The sequence below is a fragment of the Galendromus occidentalis genome, unplaced genomic scaffold (genome assembly GCF_000255335.2).
Source record: "Galendromus occidentalis unplaced genomic scaffold, Mocc_1.1 scf7180000077500, whole genome shotgun sequence".
NCBI lineage: Eukaryota > Metazoa > Arthropoda > Arachnida > Mesostigmata > Phytoseiidae > Galendromus > Galendromus occidentalis.
This window is the reverse complement of record NW_003805488.1, coordinates 977,362-994,182: the sequence shown is the minus strand read 5'-3', so window position 1 is coordinate 994,182 and position 16,821 is coordinate 977,362. Positions and strand designations below refer to the sequence as shown.

Here is a 16,821-nt window from a genome sequence, read left to right as displayed (position 1 = left end):
CTTGAAGTGACTACGTCTGTCTGTTCGGCGCGTTTCAGTCCTGTTCGAGTCTTTATGGGAAGCCGAATAGAGCATCATTTCAGCGACAGAAGGACAGAAGACGGTCCCGTGGATCCGTCAGCGAGTCGCGCCGTCCACAACGAAAGTCATCACAGCGTCAAGCGACAGCAGAATCTTAGGCACCTCTTGCGAGGCTCCTTTACTGTGTCTGTTTTCCAATTGACACTTCCTTTTAGAGCCTGACGAACGGTAAATCAATTCCTCAATCAATTAATTTCAATTTGATTCCGAGTTGGCTTAGGCCCTAGGGAGCTGTCTGTGCTCTGTCGATGGTCCTCTATCGACAATGGCGACGTCTTCCCCTGCGGGAAACCCCGGGCAGTAGTGAAAGCCGCGACCGACTTTCCTGTCTGGCTAATGTCGCGTCTGAAGGATCAGATGCTGTCGATCGACCTTGTCTTCGGAAATCTCTCCTACTGTCTCGCGAGCCCTCCTCTCGGACGGCGTCTTCTCGTCCCTCTCGGAAGATGAGCGCAAAAGTGAAAAAGAATCTACCGTCGATGGTGACCGATGAGGAGACACGTAATCATAAATACTCCATCGCTCACCATCCGATAACACCAAATGGTGTTTTTTCCGCTATCTCTCGACTGAGATCGAAAATGATCCGGTCTTCTACAATCTGATCGAGCACATTGAAGGGCTTGCTCTAATTGGAAGGCACCCCGAGCGGGGCTTTTGCGAGAGAGAGATGGGAATCATCCCAATGGAATGTCATCCGTTCGGCGATGCTTGCTTGCACACTCGACGAGAGCATGGCAATTATTTCGCAAGGCCCTCACCACGCGCGGTCGTTCATGGAGCTATTCCGAACAGGAAGGCAACTACGATTCATCGATCACGAATCGAGATTGATAGCGGGCCTCATTCTGCGGAAGGTGCATCCCTCGAGCTTCGACTCTCCCGGAATCATTTGGCAACCCGACCCCCCGGCTTTGGAAGCAGCGCCCATCACTGGTAGGCCGGCACGGAATGCTGGGTCGTCTTTCTCTCTTTTTCTATTTATTGTCGTGGACGTGGACGTCTTCCTGCAGAAACGTGATGTGTCATGTTAGTCGTCTTTGCTGCGGAAATTAGTCCTAGTGCGCCGCGCCAGTGCGCCAGCCGGCAGGCCAACCGGTCCGAGCGGCCGATGGACGAACGGGCACCGAGTTGGGAGATGAATATTGCGGTGGTCAGTCGCTTCTGACCGTAATTTTCTCCCCTGGCAGCCGGAAATTGGTCTAAAACTTAAGCGAGGGCCGGTATCTGCCGTTCCATCGCACCGATTTACATCCCGTCCTCGTGTACCCGTATTCGCGCTCGTTCCATTGACGAGAATCAACCGCCTGCATTTCATTCCAGCGAGGATTCGCTCGGGGTCGATTTTCGTTCTCGCAACCGAATCCAAGTCTCGCGGTAAGCAATGGATTCCTCTCCGCTCTCCGTGGTCTACGCAGTCGGGACTACGAGGGACCGGTCGAGCCCGGTCAGGGAAACCTGGGAAAACCGCCAGTTGGAGCCATTTGCTTTGATTCTCAGCGAGAGTGGAACGGCAGCGCAATGAACGAGCCGAGACGTTTCCCGCTCGAGCGGGGATGGCGCTCCTCGGAATCGGGACTCGTCTATTTCTGTGGATAAAGGCGGCTGATATCGATTCCGGGGGCGGGCTCGAAATAGTTTTTTGTCCACCTGTGATCGGAGCCTGAAGCTTCTCGGTTCGTGTCTGAAAGCGAGAATCCCTTCGGAGAAAACAACGAAAAACCTGACTCGTGCCACTGGAGGTCTTCCCTCCTCCTCGCCCCGCTCACTACTGTTATGGAACATTCGGAGCGACGCGATTACCGGCTCTGAACTTTTCGCCCGGAATATCTCCTTCCGATTCCTATCGGATCAGTGGATACGAGGCGAGGGTTTGGTGCTCGCTCTCTTCAGAAGCTCGGAACATGTGTCGTTCGCCGTAGAGCTCCATATTCCGATCGCGCTGAAGTCGGATCTGATACCGTTTCCCTTGAATAATTCCACCTGAATAGGGAATCGGTCTCCCGAGATAAGCCAAACGGTCGGTCGGTCACGTACTCGTCATTCGTTATTGTTGTTCTCGTGGCGACGAGCTCCTCCACAACCTTTAATCGGCTTACGTCTCTCCCGCCTGGCATTCTGTTTTTTCTTCTTCTTCTCAAAGCTCTCCTCTATCCAGGGCTTCTGAGATGGAGCGGGGCGGGTGAGAGGCCGGATGGAGGAAGTTTTCCTGGGTAAGCCATGGGTGCACGTGTCCTCCTATTTCTTTCTCGTTTCGTGGCGTCATCACCTCAATCATCTCTCCCCGGGGCGATCCCGGGTTTGGAGCTTCATCCGAAACCAGAGCTCAGATAAACAAATCAAGCCAAAACGAAGGGTTCCGGAAGCGGAAACCCCCCTTCCCGACACCGAAAGATTGTTGCTCCGTCTCCCTCTCGGAGTGTTTGAAAAATGATTTTTGCCGGTCAAAATCGAGACCCTTAGGCCCGATCGGGGTCGCGAACGAAGGGGAGCGGGACTCTGATTCCCTCTGAGGATCAGCTCTCGCCGAAATCACGAGCTCTACCGCTTCCAACGAGTTTGCATGCTCCGTCTGGGTTCAATTCCGATGCTGTGATCACTCAGAAGGCGGATGAGGAGTTTAACGTCGAGAAATCGATTTGACCTGCAGTTCGATGGAGCATTACCCACTACAGCGAGTATTTTGCTCTACGTGCCAAATCAGAACCGAAGCGTACGGCCCCTCCAGGCTGAGACCCTGGCTCCAGGATGCGATTCCATCGGTGTCCAGATGAATGTTGGAGACCCTCACTCGCCTGCCACTATCCGGCGCAGGAGTGGATAGTTTGTTGCTGTATGGTTACCGCTGGGCGCGATGGATAGATCCTCAGTACGGTCCAGTGCATGTCTTCTGATGACCATTGGGAAACTTGACTATGGTCGCACCGAGGAGTGAGGGCCAAGCTGTAAAATGCTCTCAATCCACTGCGTAAGCTTGGGAGCCAAACAGAAAAGTCCGGCATGTGATATCAGCCTTGGAATTCCACGCTAGACCAAGCCATCCATCGGAGCTCTGAGCGCTCACCTGGTAGTCTGAGCGTCGGAGGCAGACTGAGTCATTGTAAGTGATGGCGTACAGCGAACGGGTTCACGTCGCTCTGCTAAATAATTCCCGCGCACAGGAAATAGCAAAGTGAAGACCCTCATACGAGATGACTCCCCATCCTTTGCTGAATGCTCCCCGGAGTCGAACTTTCTCCCCACAAATAGTTTTTGTTTTGCTTCGCTGACGAGGACGGAGTCAGGACCCATCACGACGGCTGACTTCGCGAGGCAGGAAAGTTCTCCATCGAATGAAACGGTCAAGCCGCTCCCGGAGCCTCTCATCATGACTTCATACCCTGAAGTTCCCGCAGTGTAGTTTGAGAGGAAACTCGCATGTATGCTCCCCACTATGCAGAAGGGTTCGCATGAGCAACGTAGGATGACGGTCGTCTGCGCGCCTTGCACTGTCGCGGTCCCGGAGTAGCTGGCAGAATACTGTGCTGACGCGAACGACCTTCGCAGACCTCGCGATCCTGTACGATATCTACGCATGAACTTGCTCACATGCCCGGGAAGCAATCCAACAGAACTTCTTGTTCTGGTCACACGGAGTAGGCTTGCTCTCCCGTCGCGAGGAACATCACGACTCAGGAGGGAAAAATAATCACGTGATAACTTCCGATGAAAAGCAAGGCTCGAGGTGTTCGAAATGGAGCTCGCCGGAGCGAATGCGGGAGCTACCAACACCCTTCGGCATTCAGACCCCTCCAAAGAAGGAGATAGTTCTAAGACCGCGCCGGGCATTGTAGTCCATCGCGTTATCAGCACAATGTATGATGCAAATCGATGTCCCCCCTCTCATTGGGATCGATACGCATTTGGACATATTCCAGAATTGAGCCCCATCGGCGGAAATCCGAAGGTGCTGGGGCGGAACTTGTTGCCACTCCCCGCGAATTTCGTCCTGCTCGGGATGAATACAGTGAGCTCCGCTTAGTAGGAACACATCGGGACCAGGCGATTTCGATCCGAATAGGCGGAGGATCCGATTAACCGGAGCTCAAATCAACGGAAACCACGGACTGGGACTCTCCAAGAGCGATCCGATTAAGCGGAGGATCCCTTTAACCGGTGTTCCCATAAAGCGGATTTCACCGTATCCAGATCGGCCTCCGATATCGCATCGCTGGAGAAAGTCTGCCGGAAATCTTCCCTCCATCCAGGAAACGCGGGAACAACATAGAGTGGAGCGGCTCCCCGCTGGACATCCAGAGAAGAATGGTAACTGACGAGAGGAGAACGATTCCGACGCATCCAGGGGATCAGATGAGATTGGGTTCCTAAGATTTGGGGCGCAAGCTTCAGCTCGGACTGGAATGTGAGGTATAAGAAAAGCGGCGGATGGCAATTTTTTCCCTGATGAAATTATACCGATTCGGAGAATGAGTGTCGGCTAAGAAACGAGAATCGACTAGAGGAAAAAATTATCGTTCCATATATTTATTATTGGGATATAGGGGAAGGTAGTCAAGTCAGCTTCCATGTCTCTGTCGCTTCTTTAATCGTCTGAGCCTGGAAAGTCTCCTCTAAATCTCCTAAGTTGTGTTGACATGTGTAGAGAATGGAACCTACCTGAATAAAAAATGAACGCGAGGTGAACCACGAACGCCATCCGTAAAAACGATGAGCTAATTCATGGGGAAACGTCAAGAATTTTCAACTCTGTACGAACAGAAATATTACGCGCTCAGGACTGTCCTGGAACTCCCGCGAAGGTCCCGTATGACGGGAGAGCGATTTGGTTGTTAACCTGTCGCAATTGAATTTGGGGACGAGCTGCATACGAAATCTGTCTCTCAGGAGGAGCCTGAGGTCCGTACTGCACGGCGGCCTCGGCACCGGTGATGGCTGACGAGGTGATGATTACGTCGGCGGGATTTTTAGACTCGGTTCCCAGCTCATTGGTGTTCACCTCAGCACGATATCCGTTCTCATCTGCCACGTAGTTCACGGTCCGCGTACGTCCGTCGGCCAGAGTGATCGAGTACGATCCCTGCACTCGGCCTTGCCCGTCCCCGCTTTCCTGGTGGGAATGACCCCCTTCTGCCCCGTCGGAGGAGTAGGCGAAGTTATATGGGGTGGGAACGTTGTCGTACTGATTGGGAATGTACGCTCCGGAGTTATCGATGGCGTTAACCCGCAATTGGGCGCGCGCGGCAACCGCGAGAGTCAAAACGATGACAAACTGTAACAAGCATGGACGAGAACTTTAATTCCCACCACAAGCTTCCTGAACACTCGAGCGAAATCATGACGAATGCTGCGAACTGGATGCAGTATACTGTCTGAAACGCGGAGCACCCAACGACGGAATCACCGTGTTGCCGCAGAAAACGATAAGCACCTTCATGATCGTCTGATTCTTGAGACACTTGACGGGGGAAAACAGCGAATTCGTTGATTATATAGTCCTTCTCCGCGCAGAAACGACAAGAACATCTTCGGTGCTTCAACTCTCTCGCACGCCACCGGCGACGGTTCCGTGTCTGCGCTCTGGCAGCATGTTATCTCCAAGAGAATCTCAATGAACCACGATCGTTGCGCCGCTGGCTGCTCGGCCGTGGATCGAGCAGAATACCAAACAGATCCGCGGCTTTCCCATTCTCCGTCTCATTCGTACGAGGGATCCGAGAACTCTCCGCTAATTCGAATTATCACCGAGAAATTATCACCCGATCATAAGCGGTTTCTTTGTCAAAAGAAAGCACCGCCGAAAAATGGAGAAAATGGCTCCCGCCATTCTCTCCATTTTTCAGAATGTGCAGTTTCAACATTATCGGGGGCTCCATCCATTTTCGGGGGATCCGCATCACAATGCGTTGTCTCCAGCTCGAGTCTCTCTCTATCTCGTGAACTACACGAAGAAATATAATTATTCGGAATGGAAAGGTAAAGCCAGAGCCGCCGTCTCTTTGTTGTGGCTCTGGGAATGACTTACGTTACGCATCTGTTTGGATTACAGTCCCGATAACCTTTCGATGACCTCGTGAGCTTGGCACAATAAGAGACTTCACTTCGATTCTTTTGATTTGGCTCATGAGTCGACGCTTCCAAAGTTGTGCGGACTCGACGGAGCATGTGTAACATAAAAAAAATCGGATATTGACAGAGATGCGTATATTCGGGAGACGTCGATACGTGACGAGGGTTTCAATGATTGCGGATCTGGAATCTTGGCACCATTTTATAACATAAGATCATGCTGAACTCTCAGCTAGTATAACAATCAGCTGTGACCCGTCGCCCATGCAAGCGTCGGTTCTTCGCTCTCCGAGTTTGCGAACCTAGGTTCAGCAGCTACTCTCCGGGAAATCGGAGATTTGCCGCTATATATCTTCATTTTCTGTGGTTCCCAAATATTACGGCTATAGCGAAGGGATGCACGCTGGACAGAGTTGGTATCGAGCACAACGAGAGAGACCAGATCATCTCAACACATGATCACATTGATGACACAGCGAAATTTTGAACAGCCCAGCTTTATTAAAGAAGGAGGCCACCAAGTTTGTACAGGAAGAATTGACGAGTACAAGCTCCACTTAGGACACAGACAGGTTCCGTTCACAAGTTTTTGTTTTCCCTCTCACCGTTCACAATACACGTGGCCATCATACGCGGCGGACATTTGACCACGATTCGATGCTTTATCAGAGTGGCTCTCAGCATCAGTGCCTGCAATAGGGAAGCACGCTTCGTGAAAACGAGCCGAAGATCTTCCCCGCCTAAGCACTCTCGCTCTTTTCCGCAATAGCTTTAGCATGTCAGAATTTGTACTAATACCCTTCAAACGTATATCGCGTCTGCCGAGAGTGTCGATCGCTCCGACGGAACGTGCGCACTCACCTTAGTCCTTCGCTCGAGCTCGTCGCCGATTTCGACGCATTTCTGGAACGTTGTCGTTCTCTGGTCGACGTCTCTCGCATAAACGATCTTGTTCTGAGAGTCAATCCTCGCCTGGATCTGATTATCCAGGATGAGTTGCATGATTTCCTCTTCAACCTGAAATCAAGAGGAAGGGTTCCAGGAATGCCCTCGTAACAAAATCCACCACGGAAGCGTCGGCGGTTGCACGGGTGCGAATAAACTCGAATATAGGCAGTCCCCACCTGCTGGACGGTTGTGTTGAATGCCGATGCCATTCGATTCATATCCGCGCTGCTATACGGCGAAAAGTATTGGATCCAGGCGCGCTTCCGAATCTGACCATAGAGTGCGGAAACATGAGGGGCCAAGTAGATGTCCAGCAGGAGGTTGTCTTGGATCGAGTCGAGGAGAGCGAGACATTGTCCGTAGCGGCTTTCGTAGAAGTACTGGATAATGTCCCGCAGCTGGGGATCCAGTTCGAGGAACTGCTTGAAGTTCTGCTGGTTGATTATGTTGCGAGCGAGCTCCGCCCGATCGAAAGAGGCCAAGGCACAAAGTCCGGCGTACATTGCTACATCCCTCGCAGCCATGATCTGAAACGGTGGAATATCGTTTGTGGGTAGGTAATTCAAAGTCATTTTATCATTTGACAGCGCTTCTCAGTTCTGAACTCACATCGGGGAAATCGCAGTTGTACGCATTCGCTTGCAGGAAATGGAGAGCTGCTTTTTTATATTTCTTCGTTGCGAGAGCCGCTATACCTCGGCAGCAGCGCAGTTTGTCAATAATCGTAGGACTGACCGAGTCCGTACTCGGGCCTGCCTGCGTCGTCGCAGAAGTTGCTAAAAAGCGGGACAGATGAAAAAGAATACGCGAGCGATGGGTCCGAGCACCTTTGTCGGTGCCTGGACATCATCCCTCAGAGCCTAGATACCATCAAGGAATCGATACGCACCGATAATGACTTCCGGTGTGTTTTCAGCTTTAGTCACGTAGCTCTCAACATGCTGCCAATACTGGAGATAGACCGAGACGCGTGTCACGTTCAAACAGTAATCGATTACGTGTCTCCCCGACGTACAGTAATCGCGAGCTCGAGCGAAAGATCGCAAGGCGTTGTTCAGATCGCCGCAATCGAGATAATGTTCACCGAGATCGTCAGTGCCTGCAAGCGACAAATACTCATTATCTACATGATTTCAGCTTCGAGGGAGGCTCAACGGGACAGTTATCGGAGAGATACGTTGCAGGTACATCTCCTCGAAGGCAGGAATGAGAAACCTTCGAGAATGAAACATCATGGGAGGACGAAACGTGGATGATCATCAAGAGAGATGACTTCGCCCAATGTCGGCCATCCGACGAGTCTGAGGAGCGAGTTCCGACGTCCGGATATTCACCTCGTCGAATGCTTTCCTTGATGGAGTTCGCCTTGTAGTTCTTGAGATCATTGTCGAGCTTCTCCGTTTTTAGGGCGACTTGCTTCAATCGAGAGTCTACCCAATGAGCGTCAACCTGGGGGAGTTCGTAGGTATCCGCCACGTCTGGAACACCCTGCGCATTGGCGGCTTGTAGAGCATCGCAAAGCTTTCGGAAGACTTCCTGAAAAGCAGATTCCGATTCTCTCTATGTTATTCTTCCCCGCTTCCGAGGCTTCCGAGGCTCGGTGTTCGTTGGACGCTCGATAGACTATCCCTCGGAAACATCCTGAGCATGTTTTCGAATGCTGGGAATTCGAAGGGGAACGAACGACGCTCACCTGATATTTGTTTACATTTAGTGTCCCCATGACGTGATCCAAGGCCAATCTCAGAGCCTCTATTCGCATTGGCGGACACCGGTCGGCGATGAAAAGCAATCTGTTGAGTTTCGCGAGTCCTGTGTACTGCGCCGCATACATTTCCAATTCGAAGGTTGGATTCAGGACGGAAACAACCTCTTCCGAAGTCGCTTCGGCTTCGTCGACAACCATCGGCTCCTGATTCGGCTGGTGGAGAAGGCAATCATTCAACTTTCTCAATATAATGATAAGATTCCCAGGCAACTCGCTCGGCAGTCCGAGAAACTAGAGCCATTCGGATACGCTCTGAGCAGAGCATGTAGGTAGAGACCATCATGAAAACCGTCGCGGTCGGTTACCTCGACACATCGTTAGATCTCAGTTAGATCTTAGCATCGGAACAGCTAAGCATCAGTTGGATGACACGCGGCTCGATCGCCTCACCTGATTGTGGACCTGCTGCGGCAAATCCAAATGCCGCATTCTGGGTAACATTTTTAGGAGTTTATCAAGGGTTGTCGAGAAGCACAGAGGTAGTTGATTCGGCAGCGCCGTCACTGCACGTGCACACGGTCCCCGCAGCACCCGTGACCGACACTCCTGGACTTTGGGCTCTTCGTTGATACGGCGAATTTCCCGTATAGGCCCTCGTATGCTCGAAGTGGGGCGGAATCTTACGCGCAGAAAAAGAACGCGGGATAGAATCCCACAAACAAGTGATCTATCCTCGGGAGAGAGTGGAGGGGCGATGATGTCAATGATCTTTGATGGATATCGTGGCGGCCTCGGGCGGGTTTCCCTGGCGTCTCCGAATTCAGAGGCTACAGTCCCATGCAGCTCGAGCCTATGACCAAGCTCAACAGATACCCTCTGGATTAAGGCTTCAACAATCATCTGAAACGCGCGTAGATTCTGCGGCATTCATCTCCTCTCGTCCGCATCTTTTTGATTCCGGTTTCCTCGAGCGCATAGTATCGGACTCGGTTGATTCAAGGCGCGGAGGTATTCAATGGCAAGACAGTCATTTGACCCGCGATGACGACCTAGGCGGTTCCCGGGGGGAGGGGAAGAAGAAAGGGCCCATTCATCGGAGAATATTGAACTTGAAATTATGTTGTGGTCATCTCTATCGTACTAGTTTCTCTACAGCCGGAGCTTTCGCTCTGAAATTCAGAAAGAAGCTCGGAGCTGGCGCGCCTTCGCGCAGTCGGCATTCCGGGTCGGAAAATATCGAGATCGGAGAAGATGAATATTTCGAACTCGAAGGTAATTCTAATTAGATGATTGCATAATTCAGATCATAGCGAAAATATAGCTCTTTATTTGCTTCCACATTTTCCCGATTCGAAGCGATAACATTCAGAAAGGTTCCAGGCGAATGGGAGTCGGCGAAATCCTCCAAAGTGATTTCGAGCTCTAGCATCGCCCCAATCCCTGAAACGCGTATCCCAAACGAGTCTTATTTTCAATTCATCCAGGGAGTAAGGGACCCGATCTTTTCACCGATGTTTGTTCCGTGTCCAGACTGTCCACGAAATTTGGTTCGAGTCTGAAACCTCCGTTTTCATTACCCTCTCAGCTGAAGCTCTCTTCTTCCTCTCGTCCTCTGAAAAATGAGCGAATTGCAGCGCAAAATGAACTTGCCTCCTAACGTTCTGAGACTGCACAACTTTATTGGAGACAAAATGGAAGACGAGGACTTTTAGAATCCATGGATACCATATCTCGGGAACCATCTGGAGAACGCATGCGAGATTGCGAGAAATCGGAGAAGAGCATGCTAAGAGACCAATATCATGGCGGTAAGCGGAGCCTCGGATTCTCGGAGTGGAAGATCTTGGGGATATGCTCATGAAACCAGATGGGAGTAAAACTCCTTGCCTGTACATCCGGGATCATTCTCAACGCAGACCGTATCCGATCACAGGTTTCTGACCCCCCTCTCACCATTCATTGCCACTGTTGTCGTCAGACGCGGTGGACATTTGACAATGACGTGATGCTTTATCAATGTTGCTCTTAGCATCAGAGCCTGGAACGGTGAAAAGTGCCGATGAGCAGGAGCCGCAGGAAACAAGAAATAAAACGGGTGCGGTTTTCGCTTCGCCGCTACTCGAGACTCTTTCTCGGAAAGAAGGAGGTGGCTGTTCGGCCGGAGCATAAAAACTAACTCTGGTTTTCCGCTCGAGCTCCTTGCCAATCTCGACGCATTTCTGGAATGTTGTCGTTCTCTGATCTACGTCCTTAGCGTGGACGATCTTGTTGTGTGAATCAATCCTGGCCTGGATTTGATTGTCCAAGATGAGTTGCATGATTTCCTCTTCAACCTGCGTTCAAGGGAAACAATCAGCTCTCTAGAATAATCATCGAGCCCGAGCCGACTTGAGCGAGGTCTCGATAAGCTCAGCGAAAGCGCTGCTGACCTGCCGCACAGTAGTGTTGAAGGCTGAGGCCATCCGATTCATATCCGCGCTGATATACGGCGAAAAATACTGTATCCAGGCACGCTTCCGAATCAGGCTGTACAGGGAGGATACATGAGGGGCCAAGTAGATGTCTAATAGTAGGTTGTCTCGGATCGAGTCGAGGAGCGCGAGACATTTCCCGTATCGACTTTCGTAGAAGTACTGGATAGTATCCCGCAATTGGGGATCGAGTTCGAGGAACTGCTTGGAGTTCTGCTGGTTGATGATTTCCCGCGAGAGCTCGGCCCGATTGAAGGAGGCCAATGCGCACAACCCGGCGTATACCGCGATGTCCTTGGCGGCCATAATCTGAATGAACGCAAAGTCAGATCAGAACGTTCGACCTGATTCCCCGATGTGCTCCATGGGCGGAGAATTGACTCATACTCACATCAGGGAAGTCGCAGCTGTACGCATTGATTTGCAAGAAATGAAGAGCAGCCTTCTTGTACTTCTTCGAAGCAAGATGCGCTAGACCTTTGCAGCAGCGGAACCTATTGACAATCGCAGGACTGACAACATCTCGGTTGGGGCCCGGTTCGTTTGAGCCAGAAGTCGCTGAAAAAAGTCGGCGAACACAGTAGGGTCAGTGAGGAAATGAATAATAAGTAAGGAAACGAGCGAAAAAAAGAACTGATCGGATCATCAACGATCAACGGAAGGATACTCCTAACTCACAAGGATTCGATGCTCACCTTCGATGAATTCTGGTGTATTCTCTGCTTTAGTGACATAGCTTTCGATGTGCTGCCAATACTGGAGGTAGACAGAAACTCGCGTCACATTCAAACAGTAATCGATTACGTGTCTTCCCGAAGTGCAGTAATCTCGAGCTCGAGCGAAAGCACGCAAGGCGTTGTTCAAGTCACCGCAGTCAAGGTAGTGATCTCCGAGATCGTCGGTGCCTGCAGGAAACAATTGAGATATGTAAGCGTGAAATCAGGGAAAGATTACAGGGAAAAGGTCGGGAGCAATACCTTGAGGTGACAGTGTTCCCAAATATCTACCTCGGCGGATGCTTTCTTTGATGGAGTTGGCCTTGTAGTTTTTAAGATCGTTGTCGAGCTTCTCTGTTTTGACTGCGACTTGCTTCAGTCGGGAGTCCACCCACTGAGTGTCAATCTGCGGAAGATCCTGCACGTCCGCCGAATCGGGGAATCCTTGCGAACGGGCATCTTGTAGAGCTTCGCAGAGTTTTTTGAAGATTACCTGGAGGATGGAGTTTCATTCTATCGAAGTTTCTCGCATCAGACACCAAGTGGACGGCCCTCAGAGCCCATCAATCACCGAGAATCCGCTTGAGAATAATCTGATCGACCATCACCGCTCAGAAATCGGAAGCGGAAATTCGCTCACCTGGTATTTATTCACGTTGAGTGTTCCCTTGACGTGATCCATAGCCAATCTCAGAGCCTCGATCCGCATCGGCGGACAGCGGTCGGCGATGAATAACAATCTGTTGAGTTTCGCGTACCCTACGTACTGCGCCGCATAAATTTCTAGGTCGAAAGTGGGACTCTGGACTGAAACGACCTCTTCGGGTCGTTCTTCGGCTTCGTCGACCACCATCGGCTCCTGATACGGACCATGGAGAAGGAGATCATGAATCATGATGTTCAGACAGTATGAGAGCCAGTGTTTTTAAATTTATTTACCCGCATTCATCATTCACCAGAACCCGAAATATTCCAGAATATCGATGCGTCGTCGATACACGGGTCGAAACCCTTGTATGAATTCGTGATCCATGGAAGATCCTCTCGACTCATACGCGAAGGCGATCAGCACAGATGGCGGATTCCAGAGACCTCGGCGAGTCGAAGCGTGAATCTGGCGCTTCGGAAATCATTATGAGCGCAGAGAAATTTCCCTCCACACTCACGGTCCGAGAAGCTTACCTGATGATGGACCTGATGGGGCAACTCCAAGCTCCGCACTCTCGGTAGCATTTTCAAGGGCTGACGCAGCGCAGAATGGTACAGGAGGAGATTTTCCGAGCGGCACCCACACGTAAACACGAATCTTGTGGCACTTATCGCGGCAACTTCCCCGCGGGATTCATCCAGAGCTTTATGTTATTGCGGTATCAGTCAACCTTCACCGAGCATCGACGAATCCACTGTTGCTGGTTGCGTTTCGACCAGCGAAGACACTCTCTGGCTGGGAAGAGAACGTGCACGCTCTCCGTTATTTTTTCCTTGCCGAGCGAAGGTGTGAAAATCCCGAGAGGGAGTCAATCATCCCCCGCTTGAAGGGGAGCGGTGACTACCGAAGAGTGGAGCCGTGGGCGAGAGCTGTTGAGACCAGACATTCGAAACGCGTATATTCACCTCCCCAGCCCGAGCTTTCCGCTTTGCGCGTACTCTCTCTCAGACAGATGAGGATCCGAAGATTCAAGGAAGAGAAGATCTTCTAAAGATCCTCTAATCTCTACGCCCATGATGGAAGAGCGAATTCTCTTCGGACGAAAGTCCTCCGTTCAGATAAAGCCCACGTCTGGGCTCAGTCAGGATTAGGGCACGGATTTTCATGCATTAAGACATGCGTCTATGCATGCAGAATATGCGGATAAATATGAGGATTAACATGCAGAAATGAGCGGAACGTATGCGGAAATAGGCGGAAACATGCAGAAATATGCGAATGCATTCGAAAATAAGCGGGAAAACGCAGAAATATGCGAATATATGCAGACATATGCGAACATATGCAGACATATGCGAACATATGCAGAAATATGCGAAACTATGCGCGAGTTTACTGAATGCATGCAGTATGCATACGTATACCGTAGTGTCCGAGAAACACGCAGAAGGGGAAACGGTCGCGCGGATGAACGCTGCGACAAGGAAAATACCGCATCTCTTCGAGAGGGGCACTCATCCGTGCTCGGGTATCTCTCCAGAGCTTTGGATCATAATATGTTGATCGAGAGCCCCGGAAGGGCGCTATCCATGAGGACCGACGGGTGGTCTAGTGGTTAGCGCGTTTGTCGTTTCTCGTGCATAGCCGCAACGACGCCGCTCGCGCGGGAGGCGGTGTGGGTTCGATCCCTGCCGCCGGAGAAATATGCCGGTACTCGGCCTTGATCCTCCTCGGTACATTTGCTCTATGGATCCGTCCTCGGAAGCAATGTGAATAACAGTACCCGGGACGTTAAACCTTGGCTGTGTGGTCTAGCCCGAAAAAGTTTTATCCATCAGTCAGGCACCTCACTGAATGTACAGAGAAGAAAGGGAATGCCTTTTTTGTGGGAAGAAAATGGAATCGGCACGCTGCATGTCCAGATGAGTTTTCGGTGATGGCACTCTCAAGAGGCATCGCGATGATTCGGGGAGACAGGAGAGCTCTTTCAGACCGAGAAATTACTAGATAGAAATCAAGGGATTCGGAATCAGACTCTGGAGGTTTCAGAAGAGTTTTGAGCGAGGCTAGAATATGCGCAAGATAAAGGGGCCCAGGAGCGAATGTGACGAACTCTTGTATCTGACGAGATCGACATTTCGCTTGTTGTTCAGCCGAAGCGAGTGAGCTGCCCGTCCGAGATCCAAGCATGAGCAACTTCAATCTCAATCCAGGCTCCCCGGCCATCCTCATCTTGCGATTTCCTATAGATCTTGTGAAGTTTGTCCCGTTTCCTCATTGATCGAACCAGACCGGGGGTGACCCAGTCCTTCATTGGGGCGAAGCGTCGACTGACCCTGGTCAGTGAAGTACGTAGTACGATCTCGCAATGCACATGAGCTCATATGGAGAGGCAGTGATGACTTGCCGAGTACCGAGAAGGATCGATCGCTTCTCTGAGGGTTCTCATCTAGGTAATGCCGCAAAACGGGACGATACTCTACATTGAACGCAGGAATTAGGGAATAGAAATCGTGTATTTGAAGGAGACATCGAATCATGACTCTCTATTACAAGCTATTACGACATACTCTCTCAAATGGGCCGCCGTCAGTCCATTCCTGTTCTCCCGGAGAATATTCTTCAAGATCGAAAAGCTTCTCTCGACGTCACACGAGACGATAGGCGCGAATTCGAAACTCGTGAATTGTGCAACACTGTACTCTAAATCACTCGGGAGCTCCCCACCCGATGAAGAACCGTCGAGCAAACTTCGGATCTCTCGCAGCGTTTGCAAGCCGACATTGCGTGCTAGGACGGCTTCGAATTTTTCTTTGACCGGGAACAATTTTTGACGTCTCGTGAAGTTGATCGTTGATCCGAAATCCTCAAGATGTTTTAAGGATTCCCGGAGAGATGCGCCGCTAGCCTCAAGCAAGGTGATCGTCCTGGGGAGAGTGTTCAAGCTCGATGATATCAGAACCAAATCGTTCCGGATAGATTCTAGTCCGAACAAGTGTTGAGCTTCGCCGATTGCCGTCGAGTCTTCGGAATCTAAGTGTGACCTGACGAAGTTTTTCAGCGGTTCGAAGTGTTCGCCGTAGTACAGGGCCGCATTTATCCAGGTCCCCCAACGTGTCACTACGGGTTGCGGCGGGAGGGGAATGCCGCCCAGCATACTACGGAAAGCTTCCACACGCAACGGAGCCTTTAGAAAAATTTTCTTCACCGATGCAATCAATCGGTCGACATTGGGAAAAATTTTCCTTGCTTGCTCCGCGACTCGGTGTAATGCGTGCGCGACGCATGTGACATGAATCATGTTAGGAAAAAACACCTTGAGGCTCTTCCCGGCTGCGATCATGTACGGAGCTGCATCGCTTACGAACAGTAGGACTTTCTCGTGTCGCACCTCATTCTGCCAGAGTTTCTCCACGCTTTTGTAGAAGACTGTCGCTACGGTGTGCGCGTTGGTTCTCTCCACAATTTCACAATTCATGATATACGGGCGGCCGGGCGCGTTGTTGTTGAGGGCTCCAATGATGACATGGGCTACGCTCCTACCCATGAAATCAGTTGTTTCGTCGATAGAAATCCAGATCGCGGATTCGCCAATGCTCTCTCGAATTTCCGCCATTTTCTGCTCGTAGATTTCGTGAACATAGAACTTACGAAGAGTCGACTCGTTCGGGATTATTCTAGTCGTGTAAGTCTCCAAGAAGTTCTTGAGAGTCGGATTCTCCAGCTTGTAAACGGGTATATCCGCGGCCAGCAACGCCCTGCACAAATCCAGCGGGAAGGGCGCTACATCAGACATGCACGTAGCAGCCTGTAGTCTAGCCTCTTCTTCCTGTCTTTTCCGCAAGCGTTCGAGAGCTTTCTGATGCGAGCTCGTCCCGATATGCTGGCTCAAATTGAAGCGCCGGGCGCCTGGGAAAGGCTTGGAACAGGCTTTGCAGATGACTGCCGTCTCATTGCACGAAAACACGTCTTCTCCGAACTCGCTGACTAGTTCGGGAAATTCTTTCTTGGTTCTTGGCATACTTAGAGATGGAACCGAGCGCAGTACGAAGAGAAGACTGACGGCACCAAGAGTGTTCTCGCAAGTGATCATTGACTGATCTGCGCTGCTCCCCGAATGTTGCGATGTGGGAGGCGAACACATATGATGAGACTGGGCTCAGAGCTCAGTCTCACAATTAG

General features: G+C 51.0%; 4 protein-coding genes across 4 annotated transcripts; all 4 read right to left on the bottom strand.

Annotated features, from left to right (window-relative positions):
* Positions 1-4,583: 4,583 nt before the first annotated feature.
* LOC100900360 (cuticle protein 10.9) lies at positions 4,584-6,001 on the bottom strand. Its single transcript, XM_003746626.2, has 2 exons — positions 5,510-6,001; positions 4,584-5,350 (listed from the first exon to the last, which is right to left on the bottom strand). The coding sequence occupies exons 1-2, from the start codon at positions 5,513-5,515 to the stop codon at positions 4,853-4,855; spliced, it is 504 nt and encodes a 167-aa protein (XP_003746674.1). The 5' UTR covers positions 5,516-6,001; the 3' UTR covers positions 4,584-4,852.
* Positions 6,002-6,638: 637 nt separating this feature from the next.
* Positions 6,639-9,529, bottom strand: LOC100900218 (COP9 signalosome complex subunit 1). The gene is made up of 8 exons (XM_018640790.1): positions 9,254-9,529; positions 8,789-9,016; positions 8,430-8,631; positions 7,985-8,194; positions 7,705-7,871; positions 7,272-7,622; positions 7,009-7,164; positions 6,639-6,837 (listed from the first exon to the last, which is right to left on the bottom strand). Exons 1-8 carry the CDS (start codon positions 9,302-9,304, stop codon positions 6,727-6,729), a joined length of 1,476 nt encoding a protein of 491 aa, XP_018496306.1. The 5' UTR covers positions 9,305-9,529; the 3' UTR covers positions 6,639-6,726.
* Positions 9,530-10,221: 692 nt separating this feature from the next.
* LOC100900075 (COP9 signalosome complex subunit 1) lies at positions 10,222-13,322 on the bottom strand. The gene is made up of 9 exons (XM_003746624.1): positions 13,173-13,322; positions 12,631-12,849; positions 12,282-12,483; positions 11,970-12,179; positions 11,666-11,832; positions 11,233-11,583; positions 10,981-11,136; positions 10,757-10,841; positions 10,222-10,415 (listed from the first exon to the last, which is right to left on the bottom strand). The coding sequence occupies exons 1-9, from the start codon at positions 13,221-13,223 to the stop codon at positions 10,309-10,311; spliced, it is 1,548 nt and encodes a 515-aa protein (XP_003746672.1). The 5' UTR covers positions 13,224-13,322; the 3' UTR covers positions 10,222-10,308.
* Positions 13,323-15,175: 1,853 nt separating this feature from the next.
* On the bottom strand, positions 15,176-16,660 carry LOC100897935 (uncharacterized). The gene has a single exon (XM_003746692.1). It carries the CDS (start codon positions 16,658-16,660, stop codon positions 15,176-15,178), a length of 1,485 nt encoding a protein of 494 aa, XP_003746740.1.
* Between the last annotated feature and the right edge of the window lie 161 nt (positions 16,661-16,821).